The 17,664-nt window shown below is 47.0% G+C and overlaps 1 protein-coding gene across 1 annotated transcript in view; it reads left to right on the top strand.

The window, feature by feature from the left end:
- Nucleotides 1–17,664, top strand: part of gpc5a (glypican 5a) — a 270,035-nt gene that overhangs the window by 158,611 nt on the left and 93,760 nt on the right. The window contains exon 9 of the mRNA XM_063212295.1: nt 4,570–4,690. Coding sequence (XP_063068365.1) covers nt 4,570–4,690 — 121 coding nt within the window. The remainder of the gene's footprint in view (nt 1–4,569; nt 4,691–17,664) is intronic.

Genomic DNA, 17,664 nt, shown 5'->3' with positions numbered 1-17,664 from the left:
CCTTTGTGCTGGAATGAGCAATTGAACACAACTCGATGCTTGCCGTTGTGCTCAACCATGTGGTGGGGTATGAACCAAGACTCTGTGTCATGCTCCAAGTCACTGCTGTGACGCTGCACCACATAGCCGCTGTCGACTAAATTCTGGATCTCGACGTTGTATATCTGAGCCCTCTCAGGAGTCTTGACCAGTCGCCTCTCCGTACTCCGGAGCAGAGGCATCACTGCATCCGCTGAGGCTTGAAGAGTAGGCATGCCTTTCTTCCTCAGCAAGGGTGTGGCGTAGCGCAGAGTGCCTGCGATGTCGGTGCGCACAGTCTTGCTTTCCAGGAGTGCGATAGCTGCCTGATCTTCTCTGGACCGGGTGACCAGCTTGGGATTCCGTGGTGGCAGGACATCTAACTGCCATAGCTTCTCCACATTCCTCTGTAGCTCAGCTGCTATGGGATCCACGGATGTGAACTGGCAACTTGTTGGCTGCAGCCTCTGGTCCAAGTCACTCGCTGGTCCTTGTAACACCCACCCGAGTCTGGACTTTACTGCGGCAGGTCCTCCTGGAGGTCCCAGCCTCACTGGCTCAATGGGCGTTATGAGGTGAGGATGGTCTGCACCAATCAGCAGTAGAGGGCTGGCATGGGTGAAGGACTGGATGGGCACACTCTCCAGGTGCCTGTATTTCCGCTTCAAGGACTCCATAGGGTAGGAGTGAGTGGACAGTCCAAAGGCTTTGGCTGTAAAGGCCTGCTTTATCTGAAAGCGCTTCTTAGGCCAAGCTGTTGACGAGACAGTGAACGAGACACATGCACCATGGAGAGTTTGAATGTCTTGCCTGATGGTCCTCAACGCCAGGTCTTCTGGGCTGCCCTGCAGTCCAAGCTTCTCTGCTGCTTCAGCGAGAAGAATGGTCCGTTCAGAACCATCGTCGAGAACTGCATACGTGTCGAGTTTGCGGCTGCCGTTCTGAAGTCGCACCTTAATGACCTTCAGCAGAACTCTCTGGTTGTCTCTAGGTTGATCCAGGTACAGGGTCTCCGTCGTAGCAGCAGGCACTGTGTCAGCCTTCTTTGATGACCTCTGGTTCACCTCATGGAGCACTTGAAGGTGGATGTTCTGACAGAGGCCGCATGGCTTCTTCAAAGTGCATTGTGCAGCTTGGTGGGCTCTGCCACAGCGCCAACACCTGTGTTTCTCCCGGATCCACTGGATTCTTTGGTCTGTATTGAGACCCTGGAACTTCGCACACTTACTGAGAAAATGTTCTTCATTGTCACAGTAGGGACAATAAGCCTTAAACTTGCCATTCTTAGCCTTGGCCGATGTGCTACTTTGCTCTGCGGGCGCATTGCTCGTGGTGTCCTTTCCACTGTGCAGAACTGTGGTAGACTTGCTGGATCGGGAGTCTTCTTCGATCTGCCTTCCGAGTCTGCTGTTCTTTGCCGGTGCGCTGCTGAGCACCCCTTCTGGGTCTTGGTACCAGACTTCCGTCCGCAGCCACTCCGCTAGCTCCCACAGGGTGTGAACATGCCAGTTTGTAGTGCATCTGCCGCTTGAACGTTGCCCTTAGCTCTGGAGGCAACTTGCTGAGTAGACGGGCTACATGGGATCCACAATAAAGTTCAGCTTCACCTTCTGGACCCAACGTCTTCAGCATACCCACCAATGCACTGATTTGGAGGGCAAATCGCTCGAATGAGGCAAAGTCACCTCGGCGGACATCAGGAGCATCCATGACCTTGGCTATATTGTTCAAAGCGAGCTGGTGGGGTTGCCCATACTTCTCCGTCAACGCTGCCATGGTGTGGGTGTACGGAGTGGGCGAATGCAGATACGAATCTGCTACTAGACGGGCTTCTTCCAGCAGCAGATGATCCCTCAAGATCTGGTAGCAGAACAGCTCTGTGCTGTTGGCAGGAAGAAGATTCTCCAATGATATCTTGAGCTGAAGAAACTCACTGGGGTCTTTATGAACGAAGTCGGGAATGGACGGCTTTGGTCCCTTGTAGGTGAGTTCCCTTGTCTGCACTCCCAAAGGCAACTGCTGGCGCTGAAGTGCAGGAGGGTTTGGCTGCAATGGAGCTTGCCTGCCGAATGAGGGTACTGGAGGTGGCCGTCCAGCATATGTGGAGTATGCTGGCTGCTGAAACTGGGAATGAACTGGTTGAGCAGCTGCTCCAGCTGCAGTCCTGAACTGTTGGTAACTGGGACCATAGCTTGCCGGTAAACTACTCTGAGGAGGCATCAGGAGGGACTGCGACCCAGGTTGAGCCGTCACTTGCTGTGGTGCGATAACCTGAGGTAGAGAAGCAGTCAACTGTGTTTGTGGCAGTGAGCTAGCATTCACCGTAGGGACGACTGCTGGGGCAGGAAAATGATGCACTGGCGCCTGCTGTGGCTGTGATCTGGTATCCTGCACCACGGCTCTAGGAGGCTGCACTGGTGACAGTGCATGCATTTTGTCCTTCACCATCTGTAGCTCACTCATCACCTTCTCCAAGTATGCCATCACTGAATTGGATAGAGGGTCTGATTGGGCAGCGGTAGAGTCAGGTGCCTGAGACGGTTGCCCATGCTGAGGGTGCTGCGGTGGCTGACTCACCTGGTTCACGGATGGTGACTGAAGGCGATCTACTGTAGACGGTGGGGGGTGAGGCTGGATGGCGTCAGACTGGTTAGGAGGCTGAGGTACAGTGCTTGGCATATTGACAATGACCGTTGGTGACTGAGGTACTAATGGCGGCGGAGCATCGATGTCTATCAACAAGGTTTCATCAGTCTCAAATGCGGAGGCGTGATGACGGGGTGAACTGAGGGACTGTAGTTCAGCTATCCGTCGTGGGGTCACACTCGCTGGACTTAGCAGTTCTTCTTCTCTGTCCTCTATTACCTGGTCACTCTGGAATAGATCATTGCTGCTACTTACAGCGTGTTGTCTCAGACTCTGGCGGAGCTGACGAACAAGGCAAATGTCTGGACCAGCTCCTGTTGCTTCTAACTCAGTGAATAACTTATCCAATTCCTCACACAGCATTAGGGGGTTAGAGGTTTCTGGCGATGGTGGTCGAATGGAGGCTGATGTGAGTGCATTGCCATCAAATTGCTGAAGGGGGCGCACTTCATCCTCTTCGACCAGCCCCTGTGCATGCTCTGTGTAGCTCGTGTGTGTAGCTTGTTGCCTGGTGGTATTGTAATTCACCACAAAGTCCTCCAGGTGGCTGGGTCGGCGCGTCTGGCGTCCTGGAAGACTTGACTGTCTCTCATCCATCCTGTATCCGCGGTAACCGTCAATCCGGCTCGAAGGACCTCAATGTGGGGGAGGTGTTATAGGTAGGGTAGGGTAGGACTGTATTTTTAGGACTGGTCCGGTATTGACAATCGCCACGGTATGTCGGTCAGAACATATAGGCAGGAGACAGACTTCAGTTTTCGATACTTTATCTTTTTCACCAAAACATACATACACAGAGCAATGCACGTACAGGGGGGTCAAACTCAGACTGGACAATTCACATTGAATGGGGTTCTATTGAGGTATGGTCATATTTGCAGTATGGTTCATAAGGGCATGTAATTTGGGTCATTTGCGGCATGTTTGCGGTATGGTTAATTTGTCATCCACGCACACCACAAACGAACACAAAGTTGAATAGGCAGACGGCACGTTTCAGCTGACCGTCTCCCAAAACTGCTGTGTAATAATGGCTGAATTAAAAGGATTCTAAATTGTCTACATAAGTCAAACCTGTAGAGGGCGCTGTTTCCACTGAAAGTCTATGGCCTTTACAACAGATATCCTCCTCTCTTTTTTGAATTAGCTTTTTTTTTATTGTTTATTTTCCTGACTCATCTCAAAGGAATTTGTCCGATATTGGGGGAAAAATGTGGAAATTTGGTAACTTTCGCATGAAATGTACTATTATGTCAGTTTTTCAATCTTATTATAGTACACATCCATCTCCAGACGGCTATGAAGTTATTTCTCACTTGATGGGGAGTCATGTTGTTTTATTGGGAGCCTGAGTTATGGGTGCACTATAGTCCAGGTCGTACTCCACAGCCTTGTTGCCTGGCGATGGTGAACTGAGTGGTGAGGAGCTTCTAAATCTCCCCCCCGGTTCAGCTGAGGTAGCGCCACACACCACAAACAATGTGACCGAATCACATTCAAGCACTCCAAGCACCCAGCCAGCCTTTCCCCTCTTCTCTCTATCTGTTTTTTCTTCTCTTTTTTCACACTCACTGTTTAACCCATTAATGCCTAAAGCACCTGCAGAAAACGCCTGCTGAATGCCTAAGCCCTTGTTGGGACAGCCTATAAAAACCTAAATATCTTAGCCTCTGATGCACATAAAAACATGAAATATCAAGAGCCTGAATGCAGCGTACAGTATATGTGTCTCCAGGGCACCAAAGGTCAACCAACATATAGGAGTCGTCAGGCTGAAATGGGTTAAATCTCTTCCCTTTTCATACACACACAGTGTGTATTTCAGTCGGCCTCACTGTTTGTACCTTTGTTAGTGTCACTGATGTTTGTTTCCCTTTTCTCTCTGTTCCCTCCAACCTCCAACAGCTACACTCTCCGCGTGGTGGGCAATGGGATTAAGGCTCAGTCTGTAAATCCAGAAGTCAAAGTGAAGGGATCGGACCCGGTCATAAACCAGATCATCGATAAGCTCAAGCACATCAACCAGGTGAGTCCAAGGACAAATAAAGGGTAGCACTTAACTTGACGCCGGTGTCATAGGCATGTCATTGCAGTGTCATAACAGTGTCATGGCACCGTTATGCACGTGTCATAAACATTATGTCCATGTCATAAACATTTTATGACTGTTGGCCTTAAGTGACATTCAGTTATGGCAAAGACAACCCAAGGTTGACGAATGCCCAAACGTTAGGCCAAGGCAGGGCCCATTTCAAGATTCAAGATTCAAGATTAGTTTAATGCGTCTTATTATAGGTTTGAAGCCTATAAAGAGTAAAAATTGTTGTGTTTTTTGTGTCCTCAAAAAGAAAAAAGATTAAAAAATAAAAATAAAAAAGAGAGGGGGGGGTGCAAAGAAAGTGCCTTGTTGTCTTCAGCATGAATTCAGTAATCTAACTGCTTGGTGGAAGAAACTACTTTGGTGTCTGGTAGTGTGAGATTTCAGGCTTCTGTACCGTTTCTCAGATGGTAATATAGAAAACAGTTCATGGTTGGGGTGACTAGGATCAGCCAAGATTTTTTTTGCCTTCCTGATGCTCCTTCCCTCGAATAGCTCCAGTATGGAGGGTAAGTCACAGCCGCATATGTTCTAAGCTGTACGCACAACCCTCTGAAGAGCTCTACTGTACTGTACTCTACTGTACATTTCTACATTTCACTGTATTTTGACCACTGTAGCAAAGTAATAAAGTGCAGTGCAGTACATTCATTGTAAAGGAAACAAGTAGACTCTTGAGGATATTTTATTGTCTTGTCATTCAATGATGCCAGCATTATGCCAGCATTGTCATTCAATGATGCCAGTCCTCTGAATTGAAAGAAGGCTCTGGGTAAGAATTTAAGGTTCTAGTTGAATACCAGCCACCAACACATTACCATGCAGCAAGTATTTGTTTGTGCTTTCGATGATTAAAAACATTTCTTTACTTTCCTATTTTCACTTTGTATGGTCCTTTTAGTGACAGCTCTCACAAGCTGACACAGAGCTTTCTGTGGGGTGGTGGTGATGGTGGTGGTGTTGGGGGGTGGGGTTAATTCAATCACTGAGAAAATTAGTTTATGTTCTTTTTAATCTTCCAATGTTAGTGCCCTCGGGGAAGCGAGAAATCAATGAATACATTTTTAAAAACCCATTTCAGCCTTGCATACCAGGGGTTTTTATGGAGCCGTTCTGCACTTTTGGCCAAATCAATGTCCCCCTAGCCTGTTAGCGCCGTCCATATCCTCCTCATTTGTGCTGTCGTGGCTGTATTTGATCTGTGTTGTTTTTGTATTTCCTTGAGAATGAAGAATTAGCCTAAGGAGATGTTTGGGAATGGTGCAGCAGCATATCAGCAAGTATGAAAGCGCTTCCTTAAACACATGAACCACCACAACCCCCGCCACTTGCAACCAATACAGTCCAGTCTTTGTTTTTTTTTCCCTGTTCGGTCAGTTTTCCCAACACACCATTGCCAGGTTTTTTTTGTTATTGTTTTTTCTGGTAGGACAGTTCTCCTCCTTACCTTCAAGCGGTAATTGCTGACTGAGGCTCAGAAATTGAAGAGAAATTTGCACATGTAAGCCCAAAAGAGTTTATTAAAGAGTGTATCATGATTATTGGTCTTGTGTTGATTAATGGCCCCTGTTATTCGACGCTGCAGCCTTTTGGCCTGTTCAAAGCTGAAATAAAAGACCAGCCTAGACTACATATAATGTATCTTTGCTCGAGTCATACAGTATGAATGTGTTATGTTTAGGCAACGTTGTGAAAAATACTAGAATAATAATGGGTTATCTTGATTCATTATTGTTTTAGTTAGTACTGTAAATATTGGCTTCTATTCTCAGTCCTTTTGTGATAGAAACTCTATATTAGAACCTGTTAGTCAATTGCAATATTCTGTGGTTCATACAGAATTGGTGTGAGCATTGACACAATGAACGTTGTTTCTGAATTTTTGAAACATACAGTAACTGAATCAAGCTGAATTTTCTCTCTGAATTTTCCTCTACTTGTTTCTCAGTCAACAGTAAGACCCTATCGGGCCGCGCGCCCCATTAGTGTGTATCCATAGTCAGAGTAGGAACACTTTCTCCCTCTACAATGAAGCAGCAAGGAGGAACTTGCACACCACTGATCATTGGATTACTTTGTGGAACCGACGCACCCTCCCGGCTACAAACCTAAAGGCGCAACTCCCCTTTGGGGTATCTCCTTCTACAATAAAAAAATGTGACGCTATCACAGTATATTTCACATGCATTTTTGTAATGCAAAGCCGAGAGAGAGACCACGTTGTGACCAGTAGTAACAGATTGGATTCACCACGTGAAAATCAAGGGACACGCTGTGACTGTGTGAAAGCATTACAGTCATTTAGAGAGCTACCGTAGCTACTGGGAGGCGTTGCGTTTCTGCTGGATAATAATAATTCTGCTGGTGGTCCCGACCACCCCCACTGTGTTTAATGCCCCTTCACTGGCCATGTTTAAGCAACACCTCTTCCTGGAGGCTTATGGCTGCTAGTTCCACAAGCACTTTCACTTACATGCATTCACACACACGCTCACACACTGACGCGCACACACACTCACACTTCCCAACACAACACTCTGTGAAGCGTCCTTGGGTGTTTTGAAAGGCGCTATATAAAACGAAAGTATTATTATTATTATTATTATTATTATTATTATTATTATTATTATTATTATTATTATTATTAACCCACCCAAGGCTCTCGCCATCTGGTTTAGCTCAGTCACAACTCCTCATGATAACGTAACTATTACCTGAATTCTGAGATTATCAGTAGCCACCTCCGAATGGACAACCACTGTGCCTCGAACAGCCCTGGCCACGCGCATGGATATTTCTATTGCCAGCACCTTGGACAGCACTCTAACCACAGCTTCGCTGAATACACTGCACACACGCACGCCCAACTAGGCCTGTGTGTCTGTCTTAAACGTTTTCTTTTAGTAGCCTAACCCCGTATCCCTTTCTGACACTAGAATCGGCTCCATGTCCAGCGACATTGGCTGATGAGCCTGCCTCCATTTTCTGTTTTCGCCACCAATCATTTTCAGACACCAGAGTCGGGTCCATGCCCAACGGCCGACGGCCCATTTCTGTTTTACTCCTCACCCTCGCAGTTTTACCATCAGATCTCGTTCACCTATCTGCTATTGTCTAACGGGTTCGCATACCCTCATAGATGTTTACCAGGGAAGCGTAACGCCTTATAGGCCTACACACGTTCTCGCTACAGTCACTCATTCTTTTCCAAACCAGTTGGTTACGCTCCCATCGCTGGCGTGCCGCATAGGTTAATATCTCGTTCAGCCTGCATTCGCGCTTACCACGTGGCGTGACAGACTCGCAGCCACCACAGCTACTATCTAACACAATCAGGGCGGCATTTAAAACGTCCTGCTGCTTTTCTGAGCGCTCGTGCGCCATGTGTGCGAACCTCGCAGGTATAGGCTATTTGTCTCGGGCATTAGCTCTCACTTGCATTGGCCCGCATCGGAACGTCACCGTTTCACCACGCTGCGTTACGTAGCCTATTATCATTATTATTCTTGTAATAATTTGTTTTGGTTATTATTTATTATTAAGCTTGGCCCTCGGTCCTCTAGTCAGCTGCGCACTACTTCGCTTTTTTGGTAGGTAAACGGACCTCGTCTTGAGTGCATCGTCTGGCATAGTTGGTTGGTCTCAGCATCTTTGGGGGGAAGCGGATCTCATCCCGCATGAGCTCCGTTTAAAGCATCCCAGGACCGAGGCCAGCTAACATGCCAAACATGCATAGGCTATACTATACGCAAACTGTACACCAAGCACTCAAGGACAAACTCGTGAAATGTTGTTTATATATAAACGTAGTTCTGGAGGAAGTCCGAGAGTGATTGACAGCTGTCATTACTTGCTCCCGCCTTCGCGCATATTTAAATCCCTCCTTCCCTCTCTCGCCTGTCATGCGCGAAGGCTTTCCGAATTGTCCCACCACCTCCCCATACTCCTCCATTTCACTGGAACACCCAGTTACACTTCCTCTATACTACACATAGGGGGGAAGCGGATCTCATCCCGCATGAGCTCCGTTTAAAGCATCCCAGGACCGAGGCCAGCTAACATGCCAAACATGCATAGGCTATACTATACGCAAACTGTACACCAAGCACTCAAGGACAAACTCGTGAATTATTATTAATCATAATGATTACCATCGAGAAAACACTTCGGGTGGACTACTGGATGAATGTCACGGTTCAAATGGCATTAAGGTGAATCTACTCCGAGCCATCGCTTTAATTCGGAATTAAAGGAAAGATCAAAGTAAACTCGACAGAACTATTTCATTCTGAATAATTAATTCAGATTTAAAAGCATCATGTAAATGTAGTGATTGAACGTTGTTTCTGAATTTGGAAACATACAGTAACTGAATCAAGCTGAATTTTCTCCCTGAATTTCCCTCTACTTGCCCCTCACCTCAGTCACCAGCTATCATGCCACATTCCCCATTAGTGTGTATCCATACTCAAAGAAGGAAAAAAAAATCCTCCTACAGTAAAACAAAATATGATGCTATCTCAGTATATTTTACATGCATTTTTGTGATGCAAAGCCGAGAGAGTGACCAGTAGTAACAGGTTGGATTCACCACGTGAAATCATCAAGGGACACAGTGTGACTCTGAAAGAATTACAGTCATTTAGAGAGCTACTGTGGCTACTGGCTGGGTGGGGAAGCGTTTGGTTTCTGCTGGATAATATCGCTAGAGTCCCCTGCCCACCCCGTCCATCCCTCCCACCCCCACTGTGCTTAATCATAATGATTACTATGGAGCAGCAGAGAGAGAGAGAGAGAGAGAGAGAGGAGCTCTGCAGTGCTGGCAGTGTTAGCGTGGGGAGAGGACTGAACTGAATCCCCTGGGGAAATCTGTCCGTGGCACACAGAGGAAGCACACAGTGCTACGTCACTTCTGTAGCTATTTAGCCAGAGATGAATGGCTGGGGGGGAGAGGAGAGGGATGGCGGGGGGGAGCATAGGGAGCTGGGGGGGTGGGTACGGGATCCCTCATGAGCATGAGCAGGGAAGAAAGAGCAGCGCTTTCATGCTCACTGGCCTTGGGCAGCCGGGTGGCATAAACAAGTTCCTCACAGTGGAGACTTTTAAAATTACTTTTTTTTTGCGCACTGGTGTTAACTTTTCACTTTGTGCATTTCCAAGGGCTGTCTTTTTTTTCCAGCATTCTTTTGTGGTGGTGTGGTTGTGATGGTGTGGTGGTGGTGGCGATTAAAGGATTTAATCAGAGCTCACGTAATTTCAGAGGCAAGTGAGTTATTATTGATTTATCCGAGGGATTTATGAAGGGGTGTTGAATGATAAACACACATGCGAGAACTATCCATCTGTTCACATGGCCTTCAGTGCCATCTTTAGACCTTGGACCCTCCTGTGTTATGATGGTTGAGCTGCCCACCAGTCAAACATCGCCCGCTTGCCCGCAGAATCCATTTACTTCATTTAATTCTCCGAACGGTTGGCTGCCCTTCGATTTAGTCTTAGAGACTTGTGGCCTGCACACCGACTGATAACAGCTTGTTAGCCTGGTGTGCCGCGCAATTATTACTTGGCCACTGGAGTCATAAGAGGAGTAGCCAAGCAAGCGACACAAAAGTTTGAGTTCCGATGTTAAGGAATTGGCGCTTATGTGCTAGGCTAATGCTAATCGTTAACCCTGCAAGCACACATAACACAGCCCCAGAGCGTAGCACGGCTTTAATGTTTTTTAGCCTGTAGAAGTTAGCGACTGGGTCGCTTTGACTAGCACATAACACAGACCCCGAGCGAGCGGGGGCACAGCTTTAATGTTGTGTTAGCCTGTAGAAGTTAGCGACCGGGCCGCTTTGACTTGCACAATACATCGGACTAATGAGGCCTATTCTGAACGGCTTCCAGACATCGTGCGGAGAGAGAGAGAGGAGAGGAGAATGGCTGTGCTTTTAACCCGTAACCCTGTCTGTAACGTGAGTCATCAGACGAGATACAAGCGTGGGAGGGAGTGCTTTTCTTTTCTGCACATCCACCCGTCTCTCTCTTAGCTGTCGGCTCCTTTCGCTCTCTCTCCTACTTTTCTTCTTTTTGCTCTCTGAACCCCTCTCTCTCTTCTTCTCTCTTTGCTTTTTCTGTAACTGTTTCTGCCCTTTGCTTTGCTTGGCTTTCGTGGAATTTTCGTATTTGTCACCCATCTCATCCCTTTCTCATAACCCCCCCAACCCATGTCTCTCTTCCACAAAATAGTTTTTGTCTCAGTCGCGCTACCATTTTCTCTCTCTCTCTCTCTCTCTCTCTCTCTCTCTCTCTCTCTCTCTCTCTCTCTCTCTCTCTCTCTCTCTCTCTCTCTCTCTCACACACACACACACAGACACACACACACAGACACACACACACACACACACACACACACACACACAGTGTCACACACACACACACCCCTCTAGCTGCACAGCATTCTTCCTCTCTGAATACGAGACCTCATCTCATCCTCCCAGTGGAACCCTTACCGTTGGAGCATTTCATTTCGCTAGGACGGAGTTTGGAGTATATCTCCTCCTGACGGTTTAGGGGCCTGAGATCACACGTCGAGCCTTAATCCGGCCGGAGCGAGGGGGAGCGAGAGGGAGCGAGAGCAGAGATTCTTTAAGTATATAGAGATATGCCAATGTAATAGGTTGCTATGGGCACCTAACATGACCAGGTTCCGGTCTGCCTAAAGGGGTGTGTCATAATACTCCTAGCATTGAATAGAACAGTCCTTAGGTCTGCCTAGGTCTGCCTAAAGGGGGATTTCCCCCCCTCCCCCTTGCAATAATAGAACCCGGAAACAATGGGCCAATGGAACCTCTCTCTCTCTACTCTCTCTGGCGGCAGCTTCCCCGAGTCCCGGTGGGATGACAGGTCGGACTCGGCCAGCCCTCCTCTCCCTTTGACACTTGGCGCCCTAATCCACACCATCTGTAAGGTGTCACGGCTCACTGGTGGATCCATACAGCGCCCATTAGTTTGGTCATGGGAGTCGCCGGGTCTTATCCTACACACGTGTGTGTGTGTGTGTGTGTGTGTGTGTGTGTGTGTGTGTGTGTGTGTGTGTGTGTGTGTGTGTGTGTGTGTGAGAGTGTGAGTGTGTGTGTGTGTGCATACGTGCGTGCGTATGTATGTAGGTGAGTGAGTGCATGTTTATCTGTATGTGAGCTTGCATGCACACGTGTGTGTGTGTGCGTGTGTGTGTGTGTGTGTGTGCGTGTGTGTGTGTGTGTGTGTGTGTGTGTGTGTGTGTGTGTGTGTGTGTGTGTGTGTGTGTGTGTGTGTGTGCGTGTGTGTGTGTGTGTGTGTGTGTGCATACGTGCGTGCGTATGTGTGTGTGCATGTGTGTGAGAGAGATAGAGTCAGTGAGTGAGCGAGTGAGCGCACGTGTGCATGTTTATCTGTATGTGAGCTTGTATATACATGTTTCTGTGTGTGTGTCTGTATGTGCGTTTGCCTGGTCCATATACCCCCAGCAGGTGAATCTCCTTGAGACTGTGGATGTGGTATACATATAGATTTGGGTCATGTGTGTATTAGCAGTGTACGTGTGTGCGTGCGCGTGTCGCTACGTGTGGGTCTGTGTGTTTTTGAGCGCACGTGTGTGTGTGCGTGCGTGTACGTGTGTACGTGTGTGCGTGCGTGTGTCGCTACGTGTGTGTCTGTGTGTTTTTGCACATGTGTGTGCGTGCATGTGTGTGCGTGTGTGCGTGCGTGTACTTGTGTACGTGTGTGCGTGTGTGCGTGCGCGTGTCACTGCGTGTGGGTCTGTGTTTTTGCACGTGTGTGTGCGTGCATGTGTGTGCGTGCGTGTGCGTGCGTGTACTTGTGTACGTGTGTGCGTGCGCGTGTCGCTACGTGTGGGTCTGTGTGTTTTTGCGCACGCGCGTGTGTGTGTGTGTGCGTGCGTGCGTGTACTTGTGTACGTGTGTGCGTGCGCGTGTCGCTACGTGTGGGTCTGTGTGTTTTTGTGCGTGTGTGTGTGTGTGTATTTGCACGTGTGTGTGTGTGTGCGTGTGTGCGTGCGTGCGTGTACGTGTGTCTTGGCCCTGTCGTCTGTGTCCACTAGCAGCTGTGTGAGGTGAGTGATGGCCAGGCATGCGGAGTAGAGGTGAGTAGAGGTGGGTCACATGGAGGAGGAGGAGGCCTGCCCTGCATGCCATCACACCTCCCTCAAGGGCGCATTAGCATAGCTCAGCGTCCAGGGCTGGACTGGCCATCTGGCATAGCAGGCATTTCCCGGTGGGCCCTGCTCCCTCATGGTAGCCTGGTGAACCAGCGCCACCCGCTGGACGGCAAAATATTTTGTCTACGGGTGGGTCTGGCCTCGCGTAATGATTCAATGAAGCCAGAATGCCATGAATCTGGCAAACCAATTACAACGCAAAGATGTGTTTTGAATCAAAGCGGGCAGGGTTTTGAGGGAAGGTTGTTCTCATCAACAATCTTCGGATGTATTATGCATCAAGGCCAGACTAAATTAGACATCCACATTTAGTCTGGTTTATCAGGCTACCCTCGTGGGCCCCTATTTTCAGAAACGTAAAAAAAAAAAAAATCGCACAGGGCTGGACTGGGAGAGAAATAGGGCCAGGGGACTTTTGGCTTAAAGGGCCCCCTTATAATTAGCGGCACAGATCTGATGCAGACCTGAATTTTTTTTACATTTCTGAAAATAGGGGCCCAGGAGGGTGCGGGGCCCACCGGTGAGTCAGTTCTGCACTGCTAATTATGAGGGGCCCCTTTAAGCCATAAGTGCCCGGACCCTATTTCCTCCCCAGTCCAGTCCTGCCTGCGTCCCACCAGCGCTACGCTACCTCAGTCAGGTAATTAAAACAGTTCTGTCAGCAGTAATATTTAGCCTATTCACCTCCGTTTTCCTCCTCTGGGGATACACTTTGACTACATCACAACTTGCTTGGTTGGGTGAGATAATGATGCGTAATGAGATGTGTAAAAGCTAGCGTACCTCACACACCGTCATTTTCCCACTGCTCACTATTTAACAAGCGCATTTCAGTAAAATTGGACCTTTTTACGTTTGAACTGACAAGTGAAAGCAAAGCTGATTCTTTTTTTAAGGGAGGTTATGATAGTATAGTCGTGGTTGAGATGGAGAAAAAAATCTATAAGCGTTTCATGAACGCTGGAAATGGATTCGAACTTCAAATTCAGACAGGTGGCCAAACCCGATGAAGTGGATTTCATTTATATGCAAATCAAATAGGGGTGACCAATCAATTATTATCTCATTTGAATAAAGACTTGTGGTTGCCTCCGTGACTGCCTCAGAAGGCCATCGATTGGTCCAATAATCCCAGGCAGCCAGCCAGCCAGCCAGCCCGAGCTCCAAGCTTCTCTCAGGCCTGTTATGTCCACTGGGCAGAGATTGGCAGCGGCTGCCGTGCCTCCTATAAGCCGCCTATGCCCACAGACCATAACAGATGGAAAAGGGCGAAAAAAAGGCACGGTAAATCTTTATATATATATATATTTTTTTTTAGGGGAGGATTTTGCTTTTATTTGATAGGACAGTGAAGATTTGACAGGAAGAGAGTGGGGAGAGAGAGATGGGCAGATAGGGTCGGCAAAGGACCCGGGCAGGAATCGAACCCAGGTCGGCCACGTAGTAGACAAGTACCCTACTGTTAACGCCACGGTAGGGCCAAGGCACGGTAAATCTAAATCATCTTCTTTTTTTTTTTAGTTAAAACATGGATGACTTCATGGAGAAACTGACAACATTTCCTCAATTTTGTTGTTGTTTTTTCCGGCAATTTTCTGGCAGTAATTATTAATAGGTTTCCTATGCCCAGACTAGATAAAAAACGGAAAAGGGAAAAGGCAGCATAAATCTATACATTTTGGTTGACACCAAGTTAGTGAAGAAACTCTCAAAATTTCATCAAGTATGTTTTTTTCTTTCTGTTTTTGTTTTCGGCAATTTCCAATGAGTAATTATTCATAGGGATTCTCATTTGCTCTCATTTGCTCACCAGATCAAATGAACAGCATAAGTCTGTAGAGACACTCATGGTCCGTGTTTCCCCATATCTACCGCCCACACACACACACACACACACACACACACACACACACACACACACACACACACACACACACACACACACTCACACTCACACTCACACTCACACTCACACTCACACTCACACACACACACACACAGACACAGACACACGCACACACACACTCAGATACACTCGCACACACACACACACACTCTCTCTCTCTCTCTCTCTCTCTCTCTCTCTCTCTCTCTCTCTCTCTCTCTCTCTCTCTGTCTCTCTCTCTGTCTCTCTCTCTCTCTCTCTCTCTCTCTCTCTCTCTCTCTCACTCACACACACACACACACACACACACACACACACACACACACACACACACACACACACACACACACACACACACACACACACTGGCATGCACATCACGATTGACATCACATGCAATCAGCCTTTGCCTATAGGTTGAATAATTTAAATTGCATTGACATGCAGTCAGGCCCCTGTTTTGTTACTGAATTATTGATGCCCCTCCACATTTTCTGGAGCGAAGTATTTACACAGAAAACATGTCCTGCTTTTAACCGCTGGTTTAATACCAAATTCTTTTTGTGTCTATGAGCAGTGGGGGAGAGTTTTATTCAGACAATTTGGATGGTATGGGTTGTAACTTATTCTGCGGTTTTAACACACGCCACGACTACATGTAAGCAAACTTTTGTGGCAAAATTTAGGATGGGGTCAAACCAGAACAGTGACTTATTGTGTTTTACAACAGACACTTCTCCAACACGACTTAAAGGAGAACATAATAATAAAAAAATATACAAGGTGTGAGGACAATATAGAGTAGTTACAGGCGTAATAAGGTTAGTACAAATGAGTAGAGCTAGTTTTCTCATGAAGAGAAACCTCTGAAGGGAAAGTATTCACAAATATTGCCACTTTATTTTAGTGTTACATCTATTAGTACATACAATGTTAATGCCTGCATTATTAACTTGTAAGACATGCGCTAAGCAAAAGCTAAAGCCAACTAGTTCCTCACCAAGGTTAAATTGGTAATAAATCCCTTATTGTGCATGAACAAGACATTTGCGAATGCATGCCTAACAAATGTTTGATTTTGCGTAGTACATGCCTCCAAGTTACTTATAGAGGCACATTGTATGTAGAAGTGCCAATAGATGTAACATTAAAATAAAGTGTTACCACAAACGTGAAGGAAAATGTGCTGTGCATCAGCTAATTAAACAGTGCATTGCCCTTAGTTTACTTCTCTGCTCGCCCTGCTGAAATAAGACGCCATACTTGTTGACAAGATCTGTGCATATGCTTAGCATACAGTGCAAACAATAAAGGGAATAGCTTGGTATTTCATTTCATTTCATTTTGTTCTGAGGGTCTGACTGGCTGAGGTTCCTTTATTGTCTTCTCAGGCGGATTCTTGCCTCACCAATTAGCAAACAGAGGGAGTGTGTGTGAGCAGCACAGTAAGGTCGACTGTATGCTACAATTGAAGAGTAGTGCGTAAGCACGCTGATAATTGCATACATCAACCAGACATTGGCAATTGGGTAAAGGCAAATGTAGTTGTTTTGCAGCTCAGCAGAGTATGCACTGCAGGCGAAAAATGTGTCTATTTGCAAAACGGTGCATCTCCATTTTGTAGAATGTTGGGAAGTTGGGACATTTTTGTATTGGACATTCCATTGCATTGCATTGCAAAATTAATTTTATAGACGTTGAAAAAATATGTTCTCAAAATATTTGAATGGCAAGAATTCACACATGGATGAGAGGCCTTCTGAACAGTCATTTTCAATAATAAAATGCAAAAGTCAAAATGGTGGATACACCATTTTGCAAATAAACTCTTCAATTTCTTAATACAGCAAAGCCACAGCCGATGTACAACATAATACAAGAAGCTGGAGGAGGTGTCTTAGAGTGTACTTGTCAGCTTAGTAGACTACATGTTATTTAAAGTGAGATAGGAGGTTGTCTGCGACCGCTGGTCTGTAGTAACCTTTACCTGTGGTGGGTGGATGTCAGATGTCAGCGTTGGGTTCAGGGTCTGTACGCCATTCAGACTCTTTAACAGGTGAAGATGTTTCTCAGGGTTAGTTATAAATTAGAGATTGCTGTAGACCTTATTATACCCCGCTGCTGTGCTGCCATTGTCAAGGGATTGCCAAAGGTCCTCTCTTCAAACCGTAGCCATGGAGACAGAGCACAGAATGTCATTTGCATTCCGTTCCTGCTTCTGATGACTCTGTCCTCCTGCCTCCTCTTGCCTCCTCCTCTTCGCCTCTTCGGCCTCACATAGAGATGTTTGTGGGAGTGACAGGTGGAGGTGGATGTTGTCCCATCTTTAAAGCTTCTTAAAGGTGACCTCACCCGTCTCTCTTGTCAATGTCAGCGCAATGTATAATGTCAAGTCAGTATGTCAGGATGGAAGTCCTTTACAGTCAGTCCTCTGTACTCACAGCTTCCAAAGCAAAGCCTACTGACTGAGGTATACTGTCCTGACACTGCACGGGTAGCACAGTTAGCGCTGCTTCTAGTCAGGCCAAGAGCAATGTAAATATCGTTTTTGATCTCCCGAAAAATCGGGAACTCCACCCACTTTGTCCTCAGGAACCAATCAACTAGTAACAAACCAAGGAAGGCGGATCAACAATGCTGTTTGGGAAACGTTAATTGTTATGCTCTTGGTCAGACCAAGTCTCGAAGAGATTTGAAAGCCGATGATAATCAGGCTACAGCACTGTGGGAGGACAGATGGGATACACTCTGGAATGCGGTCCTGGTATACCAAAAAGGGGCTCTGGCTGGGCTGTGGGGTTTGGGCGCGGATTG

This window comes from Engraulis encrasicolus, chromosome 12 (assembly GCF_034702125.1).
Source record: "Engraulis encrasicolus isolate BLACKSEA-1 chromosome 12, IST_EnEncr_1.0, whole genome shotgun sequence".
Lineage (NCBI taxonomy): Eukaryota > Metazoa > Chordata > Actinopteri > Clupeiformes > Engraulidae > Engraulis > Engraulis encrasicolus.
The sequence above is the reverse complement of the archived record's forward strand: the minus strand, read 5'-3'. Positions and strand labels throughout refer to the sequence as shown.